At 52.3% G+C, this 22,348-nt stretch overlaps 9 protein-coding genes across 10 annotated transcripts; 5 read left to right on the top strand and 4 right to left on the bottom strand.

Annotated features, from left to right (window-relative positions):
* Window positions 1–1,185: 1,185 nt before the first annotated feature.
* PV05_06394 lies at window positions 1,186–4,616 on the bottom strand. Of its 2 annotated transcripts, XM_013459125.1 has the most exons (2): window positions 1,942–4,616; window positions 1,186–1,890 (listed from the first exon to the last, which is right to left on the bottom strand). In XM_013459125.1, exons 1-2 carry the CDS (start codon window positions 3,841–3,843, stop codon window positions 1,744–1,746), a joined length of 2,049 nt encoding a protein of 682 aa, XP_013314579.1. In that variant the 5' UTR covers window positions 3,844–4,616; the 3' UTR covers window positions 1,186–1,743. The 2 variants fall into 2 exon arrangements, with proteins under 2 accessions (XP_013314579.1, XP_013314580.1); XM_013459126.1 differs by having other exon boundaries at window positions 1,186–4,616.
* A 1,405-nt stretch (window positions 4,617–6,021) lies between these two features.
* Window positions 6,022–7,921, top strand: PV05_06393 (uncharacterized protein). Its single transcript, XM_013459124.1, has one exon. The coding sequence runs from the start codon at window positions 6,250–6,252 to the stop codon at window positions 7,708–7,710; it is 1,461 nt and encodes a 486-aa protein (XP_013314578.1). The 5' UTR covers window positions 6,022–6,249; the 3' UTR covers window positions 7,711–7,921.
* PV05_06392 (uncharacterized protein) lies at window positions 7,746–8,652 on the bottom strand. Its single transcript, XM_013459123.1, has 2 exons — window positions 8,319–8,652; window positions 7,746–8,258 (listed from the first exon to the last, which is right to left on the bottom strand). The coding sequence occupies exons 1-2, from the start codon at window positions 8,574–8,576 to the stop codon at window positions 8,127–8,129; spliced, it is 390 nt and encodes a 129-aa protein (XP_013314577.1). The 5' UTR covers window positions 8,577–8,652; the 3' UTR covers window positions 7,746–8,126.
* A 98-nt stretch (window positions 8,653–8,750) lies between these two features.
* Window positions 8,751–9,719, top strand: PV05_06391 (uncharacterized protein). Its single transcript, XM_013459122.1, has 2 exons — window positions 8,751–9,141; window positions 9,189–9,719. Exons 1-2 carry the CDS (start codon window positions 8,891–8,893, stop codon window positions 9,544–9,546), a joined length of 609 nt encoding a protein of 202 aa, XP_013314576.1. The 5' UTR covers window positions 8,751–8,890; the 3' UTR covers window positions 9,547–9,719.
* A 509-nt stretch (window positions 9,720–10,228) lies between these two features.
* PV05_06390 (uncharacterized protein) lies at window positions 10,229–11,641 on the bottom strand. Its single transcript, XM_013459121.1, has 2 exons — window positions 11,423–11,641; window positions 10,229–11,341 (listed from the first exon to the last, which is right to left on the bottom strand). The coding sequence occupies exons 1-2, from the start codon at window positions 11,562–11,564 to the stop codon at window positions 10,401–10,403; spliced, it is 1,083 nt and encodes a 360-aa protein (XP_013314575.1). The 5' UTR covers window positions 11,565–11,641; the 3' UTR covers window positions 10,229–10,400.
* Window positions 11,642–12,070: 429 nt separating this feature from the next.
* Window positions 12,071–12,836, top strand: PV05_06389 (uncharacterized protein; the record flags this gene model as incomplete). Its single annotated transcript, XM_013459120.1, has 2 exons — window positions 12,071–12,146; window positions 12,193–12,836. 2 exons carry the CDS (start codon window positions 12,071–12,073, stop codon window positions 12,834–12,836), a joined length of 720 nt encoding a protein of 239 aa, XP_013314574.1.
* A 1,246-nt stretch (window positions 12,837–14,082) lies between these two features.
* PV05_06388 (uncharacterized protein) lies at window positions 14,083–16,580 on the top strand (the record flags this gene model as incomplete). The annotated part of the gene is made up of 4 exons (XM_013459119.1): window positions 14,083–14,620; window positions 14,674–15,263; window positions 15,304–15,512; window positions 15,566–16,580. The coding sequence occupies 4 exons, from the start codon at window positions 14,083–14,085 to the stop codon at window positions 16,416–16,418; spliced, it is 2,190 nt and encodes a 729-aa protein (XP_013314573.1). The 3' UTR covers window positions 16,419–16,580.
* Window positions 16,581–18,620: 2,040 nt separating this feature from the next.
* Window positions 18,621–19,621, top strand: PV05_06387 (uncharacterized protein; the record flags this gene model as incomplete). The annotated part of the gene is made up of 2 exons (XM_013459118.1): window positions 18,621–19,462; window positions 19,510–19,621. 2 exons carry the CDS (start codon window positions 18,621–18,623, stop codon window positions 19,619–19,621), a joined length of 954 nt encoding a protein of 317 aa, XP_013314572.1.
* A 167-nt stretch (window positions 19,622–19,788) lies between these two features.
* Window positions 19,789–21,468, bottom strand: PV05_06386 (uncharacterized protein; the record flags this gene model as incomplete). Its single annotated transcript, XM_013459117.1, has 5 exons — window positions 19,789–19,951; window positions 20,021–20,663; window positions 20,714–20,843; window positions 20,899–21,051; window positions 21,106–21,468. 5 exons carry the CDS (start codon window positions 21,466–21,468, stop codon window positions 19,789–19,791), a joined length of 1,452 nt encoding a protein of 483 aa, XP_013314571.1.
* Between the last annotated feature and the right edge of the window lie 880 nt (window positions 21,469–22,348).

Raw genomic sequence — 22,348 nt, 5'->3', positions numbered from 1 at the left:
CACGGGTTCCCTCATTACACAAATCCATCTCTTTCGTGCATTGAAGCCGGCAGGACTCCAGTCTGCAGACAGGATAGTAGACTTTCTTGCTGCCAGTGCCCTCCTCGTCATCAGGAAGGGCGCTGATCTTTGATGGACAATGATGACATCCTGGACCTCGACAAGTGCCTTCCTTCTGCCTCAACGAGCATTCGTTTACAGCGTCGAAAGCTTTCCGCATTGGAACAGGCGTACACCTCTGTCGAACCTTGTACGTTACAATCGTTGCTTTCCCCATGTACAAGCCCGCGGCTCCCTTTTAGCTCTGGTCAGATGGGCGCCACATATATGCAAAGATGCACGTGGAGGCAGGTGTCCGAGAACGAACATGGATATTCTGCAGTACAGCATACATGGTGTAACTCGAAGCAGTTATCCTGAACAATTTTACCGGCAGCCGTCGCAACATCCTCGATCATATCTCAGAAGCCATCCAATCGCGATGGTTCCATGGCAAGATCTCCCATTAAAGGCCGCCTGATCCAAGGTTGAGGCTGCGAGTGTTTGCTCTCCTGTATCTGTCAGTATCTCCACAGTTGCCTCGACGCAATGCTATCAGCTTCTATCTTCAGCTAACTCACTTCCAAATCCATCGGGTACCTACGTTAGAAACTTCGACAGCGGAGATTTGGGTTACACAGGTCGGCTGAAGGCGTTACCTTTTATGCACTGGCCCTATAGGAGGTCATGTTCACGAACATGATGCATTTTTAGTGGGTCGGTGATGTTAAAGGGTATCGCTCCACAGCTCTTACTTGTACTACCGTCAAGCATTGCGTCTGGCTGAGGGCTTCTTGTCACTGGATATGGCGTGGAGAAGCTCATGAAGCTGCCATCGTTTTCAGCCAGGCTGACGGATGCCGACGCTGCCACCTGGCACCTAGCTATGGCCATGAGGAGGGTCTTGCACTGCCAACGAGCAAGCGAGACAGTAGCCCTGTCAACCGTGGCCTCTACAAGCTTCAACCCGTCGAGCGGCGATTCCATCCTTCCACAACAACGTCGCGCCCGGAATCGGCTGATAATTGAAAGTTGAGAAATGCAAAAAGGAGGTGTCGTTACCTGTGCTTGGCGCGCCATGTCAGACGCTGCTTTAAACGGGGCAAATACACAAACAAGGTTGGTGACTCGTTCAGCAGGCACAAGCAGGTAGAAGGCATCTTCATTATGCTGGCTAATTGCTTGATCAAAGTATATGCGCGAACATCAACCAACAAACCCATAATCCTCCGTCACCAAGTCTCATCCCAGGCATGCCATCATCATCATCGTCAGGAGTAGAGGAAGGTTGCATGAACCAGTTGAAACCAAAGCGCAACGTGAGGCGGCTGAGACCCTCCAACACAAAACCAAAAAAGTCATCTCATATAAAACACGGTGCTTATGAACCAGAAGGGGTATTCATGCGCATTCACCAAATCTCAAACGCCCGCTTGCAAAAGCAAAAGCAATGACCCGTACATTCAGTGATGAGACTCATAAGACATCAAGCAAACGACGACGGAAAGACAAAAAGTCGTAATGGGTATCTCTTCATCCAAGCCGTCAAGATCTGTAATATGCAACCATCAGAGGGATTGCGGTTCGAGGGAGGCCTCCTCTTGACCAGCCAACAGGCCAAAATTATGGTTTCACCCAAGAACAGGTTTCGTGATCGAGGCGTAAAGTCGGCACTAATCTAGTTACTGTTGCCGCAGATGCCGCTCAGCGCGGGCCAATCTCGCCGCTTGTTGCGACGGCGACAAGAGCCTCAAGTCGATTCAATTCGCCTCCGCGGCCCGCGTGATCAGCAAAGGACGAGCTGGTTTCGTGACGCGTCGGCTCGATGTACGGGGCGGGAGCGAGACAAACCTGAGGCGAGTTAGTGGGGATATGGAAAGTGCTCGCAGGCATACGACCTACATTCTGGTGCCCCTCTGAGGGTAACGCTGAATGCTGTGGGTCGATGTAGCCGCTGCTATGCATAATCATAGGATGCACTTCGACAGCGGTCATGCCAGGTGTAGGGACGCCGTCACTACTACTTGAGTCTTCGGGAGACGTCCGCGCGTGCGCTAGGGGTCCGTTATACCAGCCATGCCTCTTGCTCTGCTGAGCCGGAGACTGAACGTCGAGGGCTTCTCGTGCCATTTTTTGCTGCTGTTGGATTGTCATAGAGGAATGGGGAGGACCCATGTGAATCTGCCGTAGAGTTTCATTCGGTCGCACACTCACGTTTTGGATCTCACTGATTGTTTGCTGGCCCCATGAGGTCGCGCCGTGGCTCCTGTTAGCAGGATCATCAAGCTCTGGATATTGGCTGGGACGAGGGCCGTCCCAAGAGACGTGTCCCTGGCGCGCACGCTGCTCCACATGCATGTTCGAGGAAGACATGTTGGGGTCGGTAAGGTTGGGATCGACTTGCATGGGGCTAGGCTGGCGACGAGGAGGGGTGTACGACCGATGCTGAACATGGTCGAAACTTTCTATTCCTGGCAGTCGAGGTGCATGGCCAGCAGCTGCAGTAGCATGCTGAGCATGAGCGGGTTGAGGTGCGTCTGGGGTTTGCGAGTACGTCAACCCACTTGTGGCAGGACGGCCATAGTTGAGATTGGCCGCTGGGATCGTGGAAGGATGCCACGTTCGTCGTCGCCAATCCTCCCCAGGCGGGCCATGCTGTCCTGAAGCAATAGGAAATGTAGTCGAAACAGGGCTCGCAAACACGCTGGAATTCGACGATCCATGTGAACTGGCTGGTCCCATCTGGTTCACATAGGCCATAGGATATCCCGGTGGATACTGAGGTTGATAGAGATTGGTTCCGGATGGGACTGATAGTCGCCGGGCATGAGGTGCTGAACCAAAGAAACCCCCCGGGCGAGAGTTAGTCGACATTGGCGATCCCATGGATGACAGAAAACCAGGGCTGCCAGGGGTGGCGGAGAAGTTGGCAGATGTTGGTGTGCTCATGCCGCTGGGAGAGTTTGGATTGTATCCGCGATACTGGGCAGGGGGAGTCTGAGGTGGTTCGATGCCCAGGCTCGGCCTACCAGAGCCGTCGCTGGCCATGAGAAGGGGCGGTGGCCGCCTCTTCGCTTCCGTCACAATACTGTAGTTAGACGAGGTCGAGCCCACACTAGAAGCCGACAGGTTTCGACTATGCCCGCGACTGTGACCTCCCGCACTGCCTGCGGTTCCAGTGCGCGGTCGCCCCGCGGGCCGGACACGATCAGTGCGGATTTGACGTTGGAACCGGGTCCCAGTAGCAGCCAGTGAATCGGTTGGAATTTCCTCATTGACATGCACAGTCTGGGCATGTTGGCGCAGATTGTCCAACCTGGAGAATCTCCGGTTGCAATGACATTGGAAAGGTCTTTCGCCTGTGTGTTTTCTGATATGGCGAGCCAAATGCTCGCTCCTGGTAAAGCTCAGGTTGCAAGGCGGGTACCCGGTACAGAAGAATCTCTGGCCTTTTTTCTTTCTCGAGGCAGAGTCTGCCTCGCCCAGTTCGGCTTCATTGTCCGAGCCACGGAGATCATCGTCGTCGTCGTCGTCATCGTCCACGTCCATTTCGCTGGGTGCAGCGCCCACGCTGTCTCTTCTGCTCGTCCCACTGTCTCTGTGCTCGAGGGCATTGCTGCTATGGCCTTGATCTAATGAAGCCTTAGGCCGCCGAGGAGGATCATTTCCGAGCCCAAAGTTATGTTCGGCCATAAGAGGTGATGGATATCGAGCCGCGCGAGGCGTTGTAGGTGTGTCCATCTCTTCTATGCGATCTTTTGATGGCATTGTCTCGCTCAACACAAGACTCGAAATGGCCGCCATGGTGGAGCGCTGCTGAAGTTATGCGACTGTCGCGGACTCGAGAAGTTGCGGCTTACGCCACGATCCTGATACACATTCGGAGTGGCTTCGACCAGGGGAAAGGTTGCGTGACGGTCCCAGCACTCCTTCTTGTGTTGACTTGGATCGATGAAGGGGAAAGTGTGGCGACGGAGGCCTTCGGATGATTTGGTGAGCGGTGATAAGGACGAGGATCCGGACGAAGGAAGTTCTAACGAAAAGGCTGCGCACGCCAACAATCCATACGGTCAACCTTTTCAGGTACTGGTGCAGTGGAAGAGAAGATAAGAACCGTGGGCGTTGTATATTACAGTCTTCGATTCTGGCTCAAGCCTAGCCGCGAATTACGGCGACGGCGAATCCGGTCAAGATGCTAATGTGTTGGATCTCGAATTCCCAAGGATATTCGATGTTATTGGCGGCAAGGCAGATCTTGGACTTGTGGAGAACGGAAGAGGCCAGATGACGAGGAGCGTGGGACAAAGCGGTGTATGTCGAAGGCAGAGTCCGGATGTCGTTGACTCGGTCAGCGGACCCGGTTTGGTGAGGATGGTAGAGCGATGATGGTGGCTTGACAACGCAAGATTGATGATGATATAGAGGATGAGAAATGAAGACGAGATAGACAGATCTCGAGTCTAGAGAGAAGCAGACAAGAGGTGCATGTGCAGCAAGTAGAGTGCGCAGTTTGCAGGAGTCCAGGCGATAGGCAAAAGACGGTTTAGCAAGGAACGCAAGCCGTCCACTGCCGTCACCATGAAAGAAGGATTCGCGAGGGGTGGATGGATGGTGGGTGGGCCTTTAAGCCCAGCCTCAAATAGAGGGGCAGGACGTCGGTGGCTCGGCGGTTCCTGCTTGTCGCTGGGGGACGCTCGAAGTCTAGGTAAGGTACAGGTATAGTTCCCAGGCAGACTCGGGCCATATCATCCATTACATGGCTGGAATTTTGATTTTCTGCTTTTGCTTTCGAAAGGCATACCTAATTTTCCCAGGTCTGGACGAGGGGATGCGCAGGCATATGGGGCCATGATGGGCGGAGGCGAATGCAGTCTGTCTCTCTCAAGTCTGATATGCAGCGGGCACAGCGGGCACAGCGGGCCACTCTGCACGAGCCTCGTTCTTAGCTTTACCTAGCCTAATTCTAGCCACCATAAGGACATCCATAGCCACCCCCCTGTACGATCACCATTGCAGCCAGTCAGGGCCAAAACTCGACATCGCTCGAATCTTTAGCACCTCCAAGGAATCAATTGTTGGCTCTCACTGCTGTCGCCGGCAAACTCGTGACTGACGCCACTGCAGCCAGCGCATGATTTTCACCACCCCCAAGCCTTCGACCTGCATACGTTTGTTCAGCCCGCGTCTGTCTTTACCTCCTTTGAGCGAACGGTGCCATTCACAATGCCGAGTCAATGGGTACGAATATGTCATGCAGCCTGACATTGCCGTCTCATCCTCGCCATGCGTCGACACTGACTCACCTACCCGTGGATTGCGCGTACAAGGGCCTAAACCTCGAGGCGGGCCCGCCTATCGTATTCGCACGCTCGTGGCCTCTGACAATCGGGAATCGCTGTGTTGCTGACCATTGCGGAGCGTTCGGAAGTAGGACCTTATTGCCGCATGTAAGGAGCACTTGGCTTTCCATGAGAAATAGGCCAGGAACCCTCGAAATGTGGAGGGGATAGCCGCTCGACTCAGGCACATCTGTAGTCAGGCACGGACCTCCAAGCACTCGGAAATGTTCCATAAATACGGCCATGTGCGGATACTTGTGCCATACCACTATCAGATGACCTTGTTGACATGTGTGAGTCTGTGAGATATCGAAGCTCGCCCTTGCGTCTCTGCATGTTTGTGTTGGCATCTGTTGCGCATTGTTTTTATGCTCGCTTAGGCAGGATAAGGCAGGGTCTGCCCCTCACTACTGTAGGTCATAAAGACAGCATGATGAGAGGATCCAGTAAAATGGCCAGCGCCAAGCTGAAGCCTATCAGCCTGCTCTTTGACCCCCTCGCCGCCTAGGGCCTCGTTTTAAGGCTCATCAGGTTTCAGCCTTGCCCGGCGTTAGGCTACTGTAAGTAACGAAAAATTAGCGGGGCATTTAAATCTAAAATTCATACTCCGTATGTACCAAAAGACTAACCCTTCTAACTTCAGAATCTTCAAAGTCTTGACTCTATCGCTCAGACAGCCTGAAGCTAGCCAACGGTCGTTTCGTCGTTGAGGAGTGGGTCGACGCTGCATTTGCAATGGTCTGAGCTCGAAGAACCTCAGGGTCACGGTCGGTTTCTAGCACTCCATTCGAGCCAACACCTAATGGCCGAATGATGGGACCTCAGAGTCAGACATCGCACAGCTGAGATCAGGCGTGCTCGATTATCCAAGATGGCCACACAAAAGCCACCTACCACAACATCAACCTACATTGACCTTGACTACATCGCCTCTGACGCCTTTTCACCATACAGCCACGCTAACAATCTCGTACTTGCAACCAACAATCCCTCTGATCCCACAATTGACCTCACAACCCCCTTGTCACGAGTCCTGTTCGATCTGCAGGAGATAGACTCTCATATTCACACCTTGACTTCCCGGTCCGCGCTTGACATCTTAACCTACACATCGACTCAAAATGCGGCGGCCCAGACCATCCTCTCACGAGTTGAAGAAGAGCGCGTCCGACTTGTCGAGAGCTACGAGCGACTTGAACAAGAAGTCCTCGTCCGGCATCAGCGAGCTGTCGCTGCGAAGACCACGGCCCAACGAAGCCTTCAAGTCATTCACCTTGGACGCAGCGTGCAACGAATCCTTGGCCTAGCCAGACAGTTTGAGATGATCATGCCTGAGTCCGGTCTCGGAGCTGCCGGCCGACTTGGGAAGGAGGACCACAGTGCTCTTGTCGAAGCATCGTTTTCAATCTTAGCATTTCGCGACGCAATGAGTGGCGCGGATAGCGCTGACCTGAGCCGAGTCAGCGTTGTCAAAACATTACGTGGCAGGGTTTTTGAGGACGGAGAAGCAAAAATCCTCGACTTCGCTCGACGAGCTGTACGCGAATTCTCGATGAGTACGCTATCTTCAGCACCTTCGGGCGGAGCAGCTGCATCTGGTCCTACATTCCGTGAGGCAGAGGACAGTCGTGCGCGATTCACAAGCGCAACGCACATTCTCTACTTGTTGTCTCCTGCACCTCACATTGACGGCGAGAAAATGTCCAAGACAGACTTTGAGCCTGAATATCTACTGCGCGCGTTGCAAAGTTATCTACAAACGGCTATCACATCGAGTTCAGCGTCTATCGGTAGGGCGTTGGGCCAGCTTCCTATGCTAGACCGCGCTTTGCTGGAGGCGAGTGCAAGGTGTCAAAATGTGGTGGCTCTCGAAGTCCTACTGCGAGGGATATTTGCTCCTGAACATCCACTACTGCGGGACCAGGAGACGTCGATGTCTAATAGCAACACCAAAGATGATAGTGATGACGACGATGCCGAGATTACGGGAGCAACAACGGTGCCCTCTTCAGAGAGTTTCCTCTACTTGCTTCTCAACGCACTGGACACGGCATCACTGCCGTCGTACTTCTGGAGATCCCTAGCATCGTCACTATCTTCTCGTGTGTCCGAGATTCTGAATCGTGGAGGGGTTTCTGCTCGCGCGCTTAAGAGCCAACGCGAGACCGTCCGGGCTGAGATACGCGAATGTGTCTTACGTGGATCGAGGATGCCAAAGACCGTTGTTCTAGGAGATGCGCAAGCGGCTCCGAAAGGAGAAGAGCCAGTTGATAATTGGGAAAGGGAGGCTGCGGTCATGGTGCAAAGTGTTGTAGGCCTACTAGGTCGTTGAAGATAGAAGCATGCCAGTGCATATTCGGACCATTGATGAAATTTGCGCCAGCTAGCTGATGCTTTGCTCGACCGTCAGTGATGGCAGCAAGAGAAAGGAGCGAAGAATATCTATTAGGATCACTCTGGTAGGGGAGCAGATGTTGTCGTGGCCTTTCCTGATGCAACCCTGTCGCATCTCTACCTTCAGGCGTACACTTGTAGGTCGTATCCATGTCTTTTGTACAATCAGTATTATACATGCTTCCAGATTTGCCTCCGGAAGCTTCGGCTGTATATCCTGCTTGGCCACAATGATTCCAGCAGCTAGGGTATTGCGCTGAAGATCTCGGGCCTGGGACATTGCTTCCTTAGATAGCTTGTCCCGACACCGCTGGACGTCGCTGATCTCGTGCAAGAAATCATCTCGATAGCTCTTCATCCAAACCACGATCCGCCTTTTCTGTCTGCTTTGGCCTTCGCAGCCATCTTTGCATCGTCCTGTTGTATCCGCTGTAACGTGCGGTCTCGATTGTACTCCATTACTCTCTTCTCCTTGAAGTATTTGATCTGAACAACCGCCCCGTCAGCATAGTCAACCTTGAGAAGAGAAATGTCGTGTATACCCACCCAACTTCTTGCGCAATCTCTCTCATAGTCCGCCACCTCCTTCGAACATACTTTTCTTGCCTTCTCATCTTCCTTGATCGCGTCAAGGATGTTGTTCTTATCCAAACACTCGAAGAAGATATCTCTCGACTCGTAACATATTTCTCTTGCATTCCGGTCGGGAGCCACAAATCCGCCGTCCGTGGATTTCGGTCGTGCTGATTCTGGCTGCGCAGGTCCAGCACTGCCACCGAGCCAGGTAGGAAGTCCCCAACCCATTTGGTACGACGAGACGAAGAGGTGAGACCGGTGTTGAAAGTACAATCCGCAGTTGCTTTTTCCAAGTTGAGTCGTGGTCAATTCTCTAAGAATTGGAGTGGTTTCGAGAACCGGGGATCTCCACTAACAAAAGTTCACCTTGAGTCTTCCGCAACTCCATACATCTTCATGACACCGCATTCCTTTGTTTACCTGAGCCACGCCCGTCCCCAAACTGCAGCGCCGAGGCCTCCCCATGTACCTGACCTACATGGCAATGCTGAAACCGATATATTTGAAAGAAACCGTCCCAAACCGGTCATATTGATAGGCGAATGCCACCTCGACGAAGAAAGCCACCTCGCGCAGGCGCCCTCACCGAACTCCCTCCACTGAAGATTGTCCGCTCCATCCTCCTGCTTCAGTTCTTCTACTACACGGCTGCCTTTGTGCTGATACTCTTTACAACAATTGTACTCGGGCAAAAGTTCTCTCTGAGTCTACTTTTCGATTGGCACAGCGTTAGAGGCGATAACACGGTCGGCTGGACCGTCGGGTTTCTCTGGGTCATTGATGGATTCATAATGTAAGCCTCCTGAGAAGCCGATTCTACCCTCGCTGACCTTCGATAAGAGTCATACCGATCCTCCTCTTGATCGCGCGATCGAAACTTGTCCCCGACTTCGCGCTGACAATCCACTTCATCCACCTTCTAATTACGTCTTTCTACACAAAATCTATACCGACAAATCTGCTCTGGTGGGGTTTGGAAGCAGCCAGTGCCGCACTCACAATCAGTTTAGGTGTATGGGCATGTCGATATCGGGAACTCCAGCCTATCTCATTCGGAACTGTGCCAAGGAAGACGCCAGTGAATGGGGTGGCCGACACTGACGACAACCTGCGCGGTGCTGCTGGAAGAGGCAAGAATGTCGACTCTGGGCCCAGCTATGAGATGGTCAATGTGGTGAGAGGAGATCAAAACGTATGAGACGAGACCGTGTAGGCCCTGCTGTTTCAGGGCGGAATTCAATGACTGATTCAAGACACCTCCTGAGTGGTCAAATTGCACCTGCATTACTGTCATGGAGATCCCGTTGCTCGACTGACTACCATTGTCCACGGACGGCCGAACTCCTCGAATGTTTCATAGCCGTCGGCCATGCTACGCTCGCGAGCTTCTCAGCCTGGCCCCTCTGCCTGACCGCTCAGTTCCGCGAGTTCAACCCGACCACTGCAGCCGTGTTCGACCCAAATAGATCCCATACAGATTCCGCATTTGTCTTGGTATTCGGCTCAGCCATCTTGTCCGCCTTGTTCAAGCGCCTTCCGATCATTCCGGGCACAGACTTCGACGAGCTGTCGTGTCCGTTCTCGCAAAAGTGTTGTGGGTTGTCCGGAATGTCTGCGGCTGCGATGACTCCATATGATGGAGGAGGGCAATGTATGCTCTAGCGAGATCTATCACATTGATCTGGCTTTCCACTTTCGGTCCTTTGCCATTATGACTCTTAAAATCGTGATTCAAGACGAAGCGCGTCAGTGTTGGGATCTGGATTGTCCAGATGCTTGTGCTGCGGGTTGAAGCCATATAAGAAGGCGATCATTTTCCAGCCAAATCGAGAGCACAGGGCGAGCATTCCGTTCTTCGAGAACTGATTTGGTTGCTACAGGAAGGAAAAAGTCTCCATCATTGCAGACGAGTGCCATCGATAGCCAGTAACCGTTTGGTATGACAGTCCACGCACGCATCAGAAAGGTACATCAAGCACATCGCCATTGTTTTTCCATATACCCCTGGTACATCACCAGCTTTGTGCGCCTGAGGCTCAGCGAGATCACTTTTCACAATGTCTTCTTGGATCCGATATCCTCCATGTCGACAGCTTCACCACTCTGAGAGCCTCCACAGGTATCGCCAACAGCAAGACCAAATCGCTTCGTGGCAGCCAAATTCTGCCCCTCAGCTTCTTCCTTGCTCTTCTCAATCTGATCTTGGTTCCAAGCATAAATCCCACCTCGCTCCTTGAACCCATCCATGTCCCAGAACACACTACTCAATGCCTTTTCCACACCCACTTCCATGATGCTCCCACTTGGCGCCTTGCCCGAGCGATCAAGGAACCTCAAATGCTCATCAAGAATCAGATAGCTCTTCGCCATGAGCTTGTTGCTCTCTGGGACGAAGCACGGGTTGTCTCTGTGCTTGCTGCAGAAATGCTCAAATTCTTCATCGAGGATGGTGAATTTCCGCGCGTCACGCTTCGTCTGTTCCGAATCATTCTCCCCTTCGACAAGCAGGACCTGGAAGCACTTCCACCGATATGGGTCCAACTTGGCGATGTGGCTGTTCATGTCTTCCTGCCAGTTGTATCGATTGATCACAGAGTTGAGCTTGAACAGCGCACCGTATGTCCTACACCAGTTGGCGATCCGGTATAGCTGAGCGATGTGCGTGCCCTTCCCGCGCCCGATGGCGATGTTGGTGCGCTCGTCGAAGCTGTCGCACGATACAGCTAGTATGTCGAGGTTATGAGCGTGCTGCTTGAGCCAGTCTTCGCGGATGTGCGAACCGTTGGACACGATGGACACGGAGTCCAGGTGCAAAATGTCTTTGCAGTAGTCGACCAATTCGCCAAGATGGTGGGCGTACAGGAATGGCTCACCGCCGGCGAAGTTGGTTTTCTTCATGCCAGCCAGGGCGAGGAGGGAAAGGGCAGCTTTGGTATCTGGCAGGGGAGCAATGTAGCTGTTTGTGTCGGTGTGAAAGCAGAAGCCGCATTCATCTATACATGGTCAGCAGTCCGTCTTGGTGTTGATGGAGTTGGTCAGGAAGGAGGTTGTGTTGTTAGCAGTATGTGACTTACAGTTGCATTTGCGAGTGAAATGGTAGTTGACAGAGAGCGGAATGATCTTCGGGTGCATCTTACGGTGGAGGAGGTGCTGGAGCCATTTGATGAAGGCAAAAGAAAAGAGGAAGAAGAGAATGTAGAGATTGTCGAGCAACATGGTTGGCGATGAGCAGACGAGTCCGTACGTATTATCCTGTAAGTGTGCAAATCTCAGGTGGCATGAGAACGGATAAGATCAGGAGGAAGGACACCTTTTTTCAGCACTCCAGCAGCGGCATTTGGAGGGATTCTGAACTTGAGAGAACGTTTGTGACGAGCAAGCAGGCACAAACATGCTGTTTGCTGCGTAGGGTCATATTGAACATCTGCAAACTCTGGCTTCTCTGGTATCCTTTGAGTTCTGGAGGCACTAGATGATAAAACGCTTTGTCTGGTGGCGGCTCCCTAACCTGGCGAGCACCAGCAAACAGTCAAACAAGGCAAATCGAAGGAATTGAACTCACCGTTGTGTTGCTTCCCCTGTTTGGATTTTCCATATCGTTCTCATTATTCCGTTGATTGGAAGCAAGCTTCTTGTTCATAAAAAGCATGGTTTAGCTCAATCACCATCTAGATGTGCATCCTCAGAACTGTCCCACCCATAGCATCCTCACAGCTGGCGAGATGACTGACCAGATTGTCGAGAGCCTTCCGTTGCTTCCAGCGGATCGAAGATCCCCCTTTATCATCTATGTCCTAGGTAGGCTCGTCACTAAACAGCTTGAGCAGGCGCTGACAGTCTTCAGGAGCACCGGGTTCCGGAAAAGGGACGCAATGCAGCAGACTGGCAAGCAAGTACCACTTCAGACACATCTCTATTGGCGACTGGCTCCGAGAAGAAGTACAAGCGAATTCAGGGCTCGGCAACATTGTCAGGAGATATGTCGAAGCAGGCGAGCTTGTACCAGATGAGATCATGAAGAATATCTTCGAAGAAAAGATCCAACCATATGCCAGCTGGAACAAGTCAGCAGCTGTGCTTATTGACGGATTTCCAGGACGAAAGTCACAGATTCCCAACTTCGAACAAGCCGATCCAGCGATTGTCCTTTTCCTCAACTGTCCCAAGGACGAGGCATGCCGGAGGGTTCTCTCTCGTGTCGGTCGAGCGAATGATACACAGACAATCTTTGAGAGGAGGCATGCAGAGTTCGAGAAGGAGAATTCAGCGGTGTTGGAGCATTTCATGAGGGCTGGGAAGCAAATTGTGACTGTTGACACAAGCGGGCAGACTGATGAGTCGTGGAAGAAGTTGGAGAGGGCGCTGGACAAGTCGGATGTTTGGAAGGAAATGTTGGCGAAGTTCGAGGCGGATCTAGAGACAGTCCTGCAAAGCCAGAGTCCGGAGGCAGATGCTGAGGAGAAGATTCAGGGCAAAACGGAACTCTGATGAGCGCCTCTTTGGGCTCCCAGGTCAAGTGTCGTCCGGTGCGGATGGCGAGGTTGTTGTGGGTATCGTTTTCTTGTCCGAAAAGTCGGACCTTTTCATCCTGGATATTTGTTGCTGTAACACAGTATCTAGCTTTTCTCGCCGAATCCATCCATGCTGGCACTACCATCTCTCTTGCTCAGAAGGTTAAGTCACATCTTCCTGGTATTGAGAGGTTCAATGCCTCAATCCTGCTCGTCAATAGGCCCCTCGGATTCCGAGCTGCGGAGGCTGTCGACTTGAATTAAGGAGCAACAGTTCAGATGTTACCAACTGTCAGTTCTACGCTGCTGCGCCAAGCACATGAAGCATGGGCACATGGGCTACCAAAAATACCCAGGCACGCCAGGCCACCAGCATACCTCAACGTCATAGTCAGAAAATCCTCGAAACCTGGGTTCAACCGAGAGCATGGCCATCCAGTCCAAGACCTTGACACCTCGCTGTTCCTCTCTCTGTTTCTCTAGTATCTTCTGACAGAAGCCTCCTCGCTCTCAATGCGAGTCAAAATGTCGTCCTCGCACAGGTGACATCATGGCTGATAGCAGCGAAGAGCACCTCCACAGCTAGCAACAACTGTTCACTACGAGATCAGGCAACAGGCGTCGCTACTCAACCTTTGTCGCCTCGGCGTAGGCTTACTAGAGACATTTGGAAGCTGCGCAGGTGGCCGCAGGGTACTTTTGCGCCGGCGAAGACGCTTGTGCCCCATGATCGTATTCGCCAGAACGGCGCAGTGGCATGAGATGCGCCTCTTCTTGGCTCTGGTCTCCCGCGCATACCATTTCTGGAACTAATTGGATGCAGAATATCTACTACTGTAATGGCTTCTGACGAACTTCAGCCTGTGGAAAGTTCATTTTTTGGTTGACGAATCGGACTGGCGGGACCGTGCTTCAACTTCATGGATTGGAACAGGGGTCTAAGCTGGCCTTTTCGGATCGCTGAAGCTTTACGAACACGATATCTGGTCGTCTAGCATGAGAAGGAACCGGAGGGAAATGGAGACCTGTGACAGTGGCCTTTACGCTGCCTACGTCTCCACTGCCTTACACGTCCCAAGCAGTTTCCTGGGGTCGACACATCTTAGCATAAGAGGAGGCAAGCATGAGTCAATGCATTGATTTATTCTTCAACCTTCAATCACGTTCTACGATATACCACGTCTGAGTCGATATTGCCAGGCGAGAAAGATTTCCAGGGGAGAATGTACGCTTCAAATAATGCCCTGCGCACACTGAGGCGGGTCAATTCTGTGAGCAACCTGCGCGGTGAGGAGACTGACAGTAATCTGCTCGTACCTGATGTGCCGCGCTCACCCACGGGTAGTATGCTGGACGACATTGATTTGGCTGACTACGGCATTGCAAGTGCTCAATCCAACCTGGCTCAACTCCCTGAAAGAGTGGCCACATCCGCACATGCCATTACCAGCAGCTCTGGCACATCGTCTCCGCAGATGGAACCAGGGCGAAGCCCGGTGATTGAGAATCCCTATGTGCCTTCGGAAGACCACAATGGCTCTCAAGAAACGCTGGCTGGACGAACATGTCGCAGACTTGACATTTTGAAAGAGATTTGGCTCGCTTTGCTCCTTATCCTGGTGCCATTGTTGCTGATCGCTATTGTTCTTACCGGATTCGTCGCAATATTCAAAGTCAGGCCAGAGAAGGGGCTCTTCTCCGAGCCGCCAGGATGGAACAGCGCCTCCCAGCCAGGGCACATTCTGCTCGCCATCCAGACAAGTGAGTCTCCTCAATCAGTCATTGCCTCCTTCTAGGTCGCTGATGCACCACAGCTTGGTTGGCGTTCGTTGCGTCTCGGGCATCGCAGTGTGCAGCTCTCCTCTCCGGGCCACTTATGGAGTTATGGCGATGGAGAACTGCTCGCTCTCTCATTGAAGCATCCTCGAAAACGTCGACCGTTGATCTACCCACCCCCTATCAACTGGGACTCCTCATTGGAGTTTGCACGGCTTCATTCGATCGCCTGCGAAGGTGGACCTCGTACCATCTCTTTCGCAGACAAGGACCGGGTCCGGCGCAAGGCCCCCCAGCTCTCCTCCAAGCAGCCATGTTCAGCTACCTGCTATTTGCCCTTGCCCTAGCTATGCTCGTTGCTGATGCTACGTTGCATTATACGACGGAGACTATAGAATATTGCCGCACGAAGCTCGCTGATCGCATGGCGAGTTTTGGACGCGGACTCTCCCCAGAATGCCAGGATTTCGATCGACGGGAGAATTATGGTCTACCGTGCACTGTCAACATCACAGCTTCTCTTGAAGATATCTCTGGACCGCGCAACGATGCTCTTAGGCTATATCACAATAAATCCGATACTTCAAACCTCCTTTCGCTGCCAGGCAAAGGAGCAGAGCAGAGCGACGTTGTTGTGCTGACTCCGAAGCCCCAGAATCTTCCGTCAGACACTGATTACCGCGCATCGACAATTGGTGTTACGACAAGTTGTGAACCCATCACTCCCCGATGCAACTTCGGGTCCTGGGGGCCCCGATGATATGTACTCTGGCTTCTACTGCTCTGAGAATTTATGGGGTGTATTGGGAAAGCCTGCCAATGACAGTTTTGATCCCGACGTACCACCGTTGGCTTTCAAGTTTGCGTCGAATATGATGTGAGCTCACACTCTTACCACGAACAACGATCTTGCAGCTGACCACTTGATAGCATCTCTTTCTTCACAGATGATAGCTGGACTACACCATATAATCCCGTCGGCTATAACCCCCAAAGTGGACAATCAGACCCAGACATACCTGCTTGGCCCGATAACGAATTGATCAACCAGGTGCATGTGGCCGTCGCGGCCAGGTCTGCATCCACGGCGACTCTTGCGGGGACCAATCTCTCGAATGACCCCGGCTTCTACGACCCGGCCTCCGAAGTGTTTGACGTCGTCCTGGGCTGCAGCTACCAAGTCGTTGAGGTCGAATACACCTGGTTCATGGGCACGGTGAAGGACTACACAGCGACCCCTTTCCAAAATGGAAACATATCTGAGATGTGGCACGGCCTTCATATACCGAATGCGGTGTCCAGCGAAAGTCCAGCTCTACAATCCATCCTCGACCAAGCTGCCATGGAGCCGTCCAGTAAACGCTTCGCTAGTACCTGGGCGCACCTTTACTCGTATGCAGTTATGGCGGCCATTGGAGGGTACACCTCTGAGAGAGCGAACATGCTTCAACAGGTCCGGACCCCTGTGTTGGTTGTCAAAGTCTGGATTCCAGCATTGGTGTTCATGCTTCTCTTTTCCACGGTCTATATTTGTCTCGGTGTTGCCCTTGCCATGATCGCAGTACGAACGTCCTCTGAGATCGACCTCAGGGATGCCGTCAACAGGCTGAGCATATGGGGACTTGTGCATTGGGCTGCATCATCGGACGAAGAAGGCGACAGGCTTCCAGAGGAGAAGGATGTGAGGGTCGAGCACTCACTAGTTGCTTTCACTAACAACGGCACTGTACATTCGTTTGCGCGTATCACACAGTTACCAGCTGCAGCTCGGACCGGGCTGTAGGGGTACAAACTGACCATTTGTCGATTACTTCCCGGTTCTGGCACTCGGTCCGGCTACCTATACCGAAAGTCAACCTCTTTCCTTCTCACAAACTTGGCTTTTTGTCTTGAGTCACGGTCGAGTTGTGGCCTGGAGTACCAAGCCCGCTACAAAAGTTCCTGCTGGGTGCCTTCCGCCAAAGGAATATCAGAAGCCAACGGGGACATCATGAAGATCCCAGGTCTGCCCATCTAGCTTCGCAGTGTACAGATGGCCGCAGACCAGCCAACAGGATGCTTGTGCCCAGCTTCTGCCAATGCTTGTGACACGAGCCGGCTGACAAGAATGCGTCATTCAGGCTTTCGAACCCTTGCCAACCACACGCGAACACAAGTCTTCTGAAGCACTGCATGTTATATCTTTATCTTTGTTCATGTTTTGTGGAAATGGGCCGAGGCGCCGCTAAGTGCCGCCTTCTTTGTTGTTGCCGCCCAGTTCCTGGGGTACGAACGACCCAACCTTGTGGATCAACTGCCCTGCCGAGGGGGCGTGCTATCTCTCGTTCAAATCTCCACCTCCAGAGAGCAGCTATTAGCGCTACCGAGTCTGCAGCGGGTGGTCCAAAGCTTTCGAAAGTTGAGAATCTTTGCATCACGTCCGGCAGTAGTGCACGATTGTTACAGTTTAGCTCTGGCAAGTCCAGGTGGGTTCCATGCAGGAGAAGAGCAGGGTACTCATGCGAACTTCGCTTACGTCCTCACCGGTTCACTTGTTACCCTATCGAGCTCATTTTGAGGGCACGACAGGTAGGATTTGACTTCTGAAAGGTCTCGAACCATGACAATATTCTGCCTCCTTATGCAAGGCTCATGCTTTCACCTTTGCCACTTCGGATTTCACGAGAAGCCGTCATCGCTCAGGCATCCTGACGTCCACTACCTCGGACTCTGCTATCTCCTCCACGAAGGAACCGTTGAGGATGCAAATTCCAGCACGAGGGTCCGACGCCATGGTCTGTTACGAGGTTCTCGGAGGAAGGGAGCTCGCTAGACCCCCGCCCACAGTTGAGAACAAGAACCTCGCGATGCCCACACACTGTTGTCCCCACCAACTCGAGCAAGACCACTTCTTCTATCTCGCGGAATCAATTTGATCGCATTAAGCAGGCAAAGCACAATGTCCTTCCGTTCATACCGACCCTTTCTCTTCTTACCACTCCTCCTCGCATTGGCTGCAACGGTCATCCCAGTGTCCTCGAGTGCCTGCCCACAAGCCTCAACCGGCGACCAAGGACCTTTGATCCCCAACTTTCCATATCCGTTGCCGCTCCAGGGCAGCAACGACACCATCTGCCCCCTGAAACCCGACTTTGTCTTCCAGTTGGAACAACTCTCCTGGTACATGAAAGGAGATTGCCAAGCCTACTTCATGCAGTCGGGCCAGGAGGTGTCCATCATGGATGGTTGTCCTTGTGTGTGTAACGGCCCCGGATGTGCATGCGCTGCGTCATGCAAAAAGGACCATCATGTCAACTGCTGCTTCCAACGTATGACCTTCTATATGGTATATGAAGGATTGAAGGAGCTTAACGAAATGTACCGCAATATCTCGGCGTCGAAGCCGCCATGTTGTCGGGGTTGACGTCAAACACCGGGACTTTTCCAAAGAGTTGCAAGCGATGCCAGCCTTTGGGCGGAAGAATTTGAGGATACGCAGAATAATGGTCAGGTCGGGAGGGGGCTTGAGGAGGGGCGGGTTGGCACGAGCTGGTATATGTTCACGATAACTTCGAGATATCATGGGCGTTGCTACTCACTTATTCCATAAGTCGGGAATAAGTCGGGAAATGGTCCATCATCGGTCCAATCCAGTCTCCTCCATTTCCAGCTTTCTTTTGATAACCCTTCGAGCCAATGATGCTTGCCCTGCATAGTCTTGAAGCAGAATCCCAATCGGTTGCCACTTGGTCAAGTCTGCCTTTGCCGATTGTGCTGTGTCGTTGTATGTGAAGGTACCCACGAAGCCCACACGCTTCCACTCGTAGAAGATACCGCCCGCCAAGCCTACTGTTTCGTCTGACGAGTAAAGATGTATGGTCGCTGGCGAAAATTATGAACATGACTTTTGTCTGACGACATCTTTCTAAATGTTTTCTTTTTTTATATCTTGCGGAAAACCGACTCGAAACATCTCGCATCAGTCGGGCAGCAATGCAGCTTTAGCATGTCCGATTCGATCGAGAACAACCTCACGATTATCCTGACAACCTCTCCAACGCCTTCAATACCATCGACCGAGTTAATATGCGGCGTTCTCGGATCTCTACCTCCTGCTCTCTCCTCCGCGGCGTTGGTCATCACTTTCGACGGCTTCACAATATGCCAAAACGACAACTATCTCGATGGGCGACTGAAACGAGGTCAAATTCCCTTGCGCATGGCAGAGCTATATCCAGAATATGTCGATAATGTCAAACAACTCTTTCCGCCCGCAGAGAGGCCGTCATCACTACAGGACGCCAAAACAGACGCTCTTGTCACCCACGTCCAACATGCCGGACGTTCAGTAACATTCGTCCAGCATCAACGGTGTCAAGGATTTGCGCTCAGTGTCAAGACAGCGCTCAAGTACTGCACCACGCCCTTTCTCATGGTTCTTCAGCATGACTGGGTATTCGAGATTGTACCCCCCTTTCAGCATCTGCTGCGGATATTACACGACGAGCAGTCGGATGTTGCGTACATCACTTTCGTGGCCAGGCATTCAAAACGATACGAGCACGTCAGGGGAAATACGAATCAACGCTTCCGTGCCGTGCTCGACGCTGCCCGGACCATTAGACATGGACGACAACTCGATTCAGACCTAGTCGCATGCCTTCATTTTTACGACCGACCTCATATTGCAACTGCTGAGCGGTATCGTGAAATATTTGAGGGGAATCCGCAGCTTCGGCGAGGTGATTTCCTCGAAGACGCCATTGGGACCAAATATTCGGATGCCATCGGCAAGGCTTCCTCAAATGAAGAAGCTATCCAGGCATGGAAAAAGATCGGGGCCTGGATGTATGCACCTGACGGTGGTGGCTCACGGGCCCTTCGACATACTTCAGGACGGACGACTTTGACCGAGACACAGCAGAAGGCCAGAATTGCGGCCTACATCGAAGAAAATATCCGAGCAAGAGTGGAAGGCCGTCTGCCGAAGCGCCTTCGCCTCATTGAGGGCATGACCGTGCATATACCCAACACTCCCAAAGAAGAACCTTGGGGAGAACCTCGATCTGTATTGATTCGACGTTCGATGTGCCCCGCAAGCTCTAGCGCGGGCAACTACCCTGCCTCCCTGCCTTCCTCCAGTCGGAATAACCCCTCCAACCCTCCGGACCTCCTCACGACAGCTTCTCAAACACCAGCTTGCAACACTGTCCCTTAGGCCGACTCGCGATGATTTGGTCCTCCATCTCCATATCGCTGTCCATCTGACTTGATATCGTGGTGCGGCACTGCGAGTAGACCTCCCGAAGGAGGATCTTCATCTCTGCGATCGCAAGGCTAGATCAGATGTCAGCTACAACTAACTTGGCTGCAGAGCTAGCAAAAACAAAAGCAGAATTGACTTACTGCCTTCCTAAGCACCCTCTCCCGCCCACTCCGAACGCGAAGAACCACCTGTTCCTCTCTGCGAGAGCTTGAGCATCTCTATCCAGCCAGCGTTCAGGCTGGAATTCCAGCGGCTGAGGGAACACATTGGGATCCTTGTGAATCGTGTAAGGTTGACAGCTTACAACAGTGCCGCCTGGGATGAAGTAACCGTCGATGGTGCTGCCCCCTTGCGGAACAAATCGAGGCATCGACATGGGAATGGGCGGGAAGCAGCGAAGGCCTTCTTTGACGACGGCGTCTAAGTATGGTAATTGATCGAAGGGAGTTGCGGCATTGTCGGCCAGCTCTTTGTGCAAAAGTGCTTGAATCCGCCGAGATTCAGGATTTGGCAAGGACAGTTGATGCATCAGGAAGCAGAGGGCGTCGCCTGTGGTATCCACTCCGGCAGCCAGGTGGTCTTTGCATTCCGCAGGCACTGAGTACTGTGGCATATTGGTGGCTTTGGCTTGAGCCTGGAGTTTCGAGAGAAGGCTGAAAGGCGAAGGGCTTGGGGCTTCGCTTGTTCTCAGGACATATTCGTTGGACAGTGGTGCTGGTTTAGGTGGGCTAAAGTAGTGGATGATATCTGCCGCCCACGGCATGTAGTAGAGAGCCAAGTTGCCTAGGATTCCAATTAGGAGAAAGTCCGAATAGTGGTAGAGAGAATTGTACTTTTGAGGCTATCGTGATAGGACAGCTCCTTCATCAAGCGATAATCCTTCTCGGTTCTGTTGGCGTGTGTGCCGTACGGATGGAAGAGCTGGAGTGTTACACCGTCAAGGGCAAAACAGTGAAGATGCACCTAGGTCAGTGTCAATCGAAGCTGAGCCGCGCTTTTCTTGTGCAAGAGTACCCACGTAGATATCAGCATACCCCTGGGCGGAAGAGCATCCTTGCATGCACTGATTCAAAAAGTCTCTGGCATGGTCAGAAATGCCATCCAAGATTTCGGGCTTCATGATGTTGGTGTTCGCATATCGATCTGCCAGGTACCGCTTCATGTAGCTGTGCTAGTACGATTATCAGTGGTCCAATCCATGCAGACCGTGCCAAATGAAACATACATCACCTCTTGGAAGCGTTGAGAACAAAGTCCGCGTCTTGAACTGGGTGAAAAGAGAGTAGAATGGCGTCTTGTCATACCCGCTCCCTCCAGACATGTAAATCTCCTTGATGGCGTCGACGGTGGCGAAGGAGATTTCGTTCGGAGCAAGGCGTACCACAGGCCCATATCTCTGGTGTAACTTGTGGATGTATATCCGTCGTTCATGCGTGAACTCTTTATACTTGAGGACGAGAGAAGTCAGGGCCGTATATTTTGGTCCGGGTAATTTGGCCACTGTTGAACGCAGTCGCGAAACCGCTTTGACTAGGACGACGACTAGGATGAGGTATGGCAATATCCATACTGAAGTAGCGATAAGCATGGTTGGTTGTTAGGGACGATCAGTCCGAATCGTAAAGCATGAACCGGTGATAGTCTTCGAGTAGCAGTAAGACGCCTTTGCCCTGCTGTCCATGCAAGCTCAGTGATTTAGACTGGGGTCTATATATGGCCAGCGAAAAGACCGTCCTGTTCCGTCTCCTATGCGGGACGTTGGGGGAGAAAGGTCAAGGCGACAGAACGTTGGTGACTCGGTCTACTCGGTCTACTCGGTCAGACTGTGACATATCCGGCTGTCGACGTACAAAAAAGGTCTGGATGAAGGAAGATGAGGCGATACCAAGCGACTATCTCTCTGACAAGCAGAAGCCCCCCGAAATGCGTCTGGATGATCTGTAGAGGAAATGTTCGAAAGTGGATACAGTTGTCGGTCGTTATCTCAGTCATCTCCTCGCCCTTCTCCGTTGGGCCTAGGACCGCTATCCAAAGGGGTCTGTGATGGTCCAACCAAAGTCCCACTCGGCATCTGGCTTGGGATTAGGTGGATGCCACTCCTGCAAATCAACGTACAGGCGTTGCTGGTTTAAGATCGCATCTCCCTGACTTTCCTCCTTAGGCATAGACCTGTCAATGGGCAACACCTGTTTGACGATCTCGTTATGTGAGCAAGGAGGAAGCGCTTATTTCCTGCTCATGCAGGATGTCGCGGAATGAGTATACTGTCGCTCCTCGGCGTCTCAAGACGTATGAGCTTAAACAGACAGCAACCACCGCCTCCCTCCGTGCTGTTATGATTGATGCCATTCGACACACGCTACCTGAATCATTTTGTTGGTGACAGATAATAGGATGAGGGCGTTTATCGTGACTGGTGGACAGGTGCAGAATTTCCCACTCCGTCAAGACGATCTGGTTTTTGCTTC

Source organism: Exophiala xenobiotica (genome assembly GCF_000835505.1).
Source record: "Exophiala xenobiotica strain CBS 118157 unplaced genomic scaffold supercont1.4, whole genome shotgun sequence".
NCBI lineage: Eukaryota > Fungi > Ascomycota > Eurotiomycetes > Chaetothyriales > Herpotrichiellaceae > Exophiala > Exophiala xenobiotica.
The sequence above is the reverse complement of the archived record's forward strand: the minus strand, read 5'-3'. Positions and strand labels throughout refer to the sequence as shown.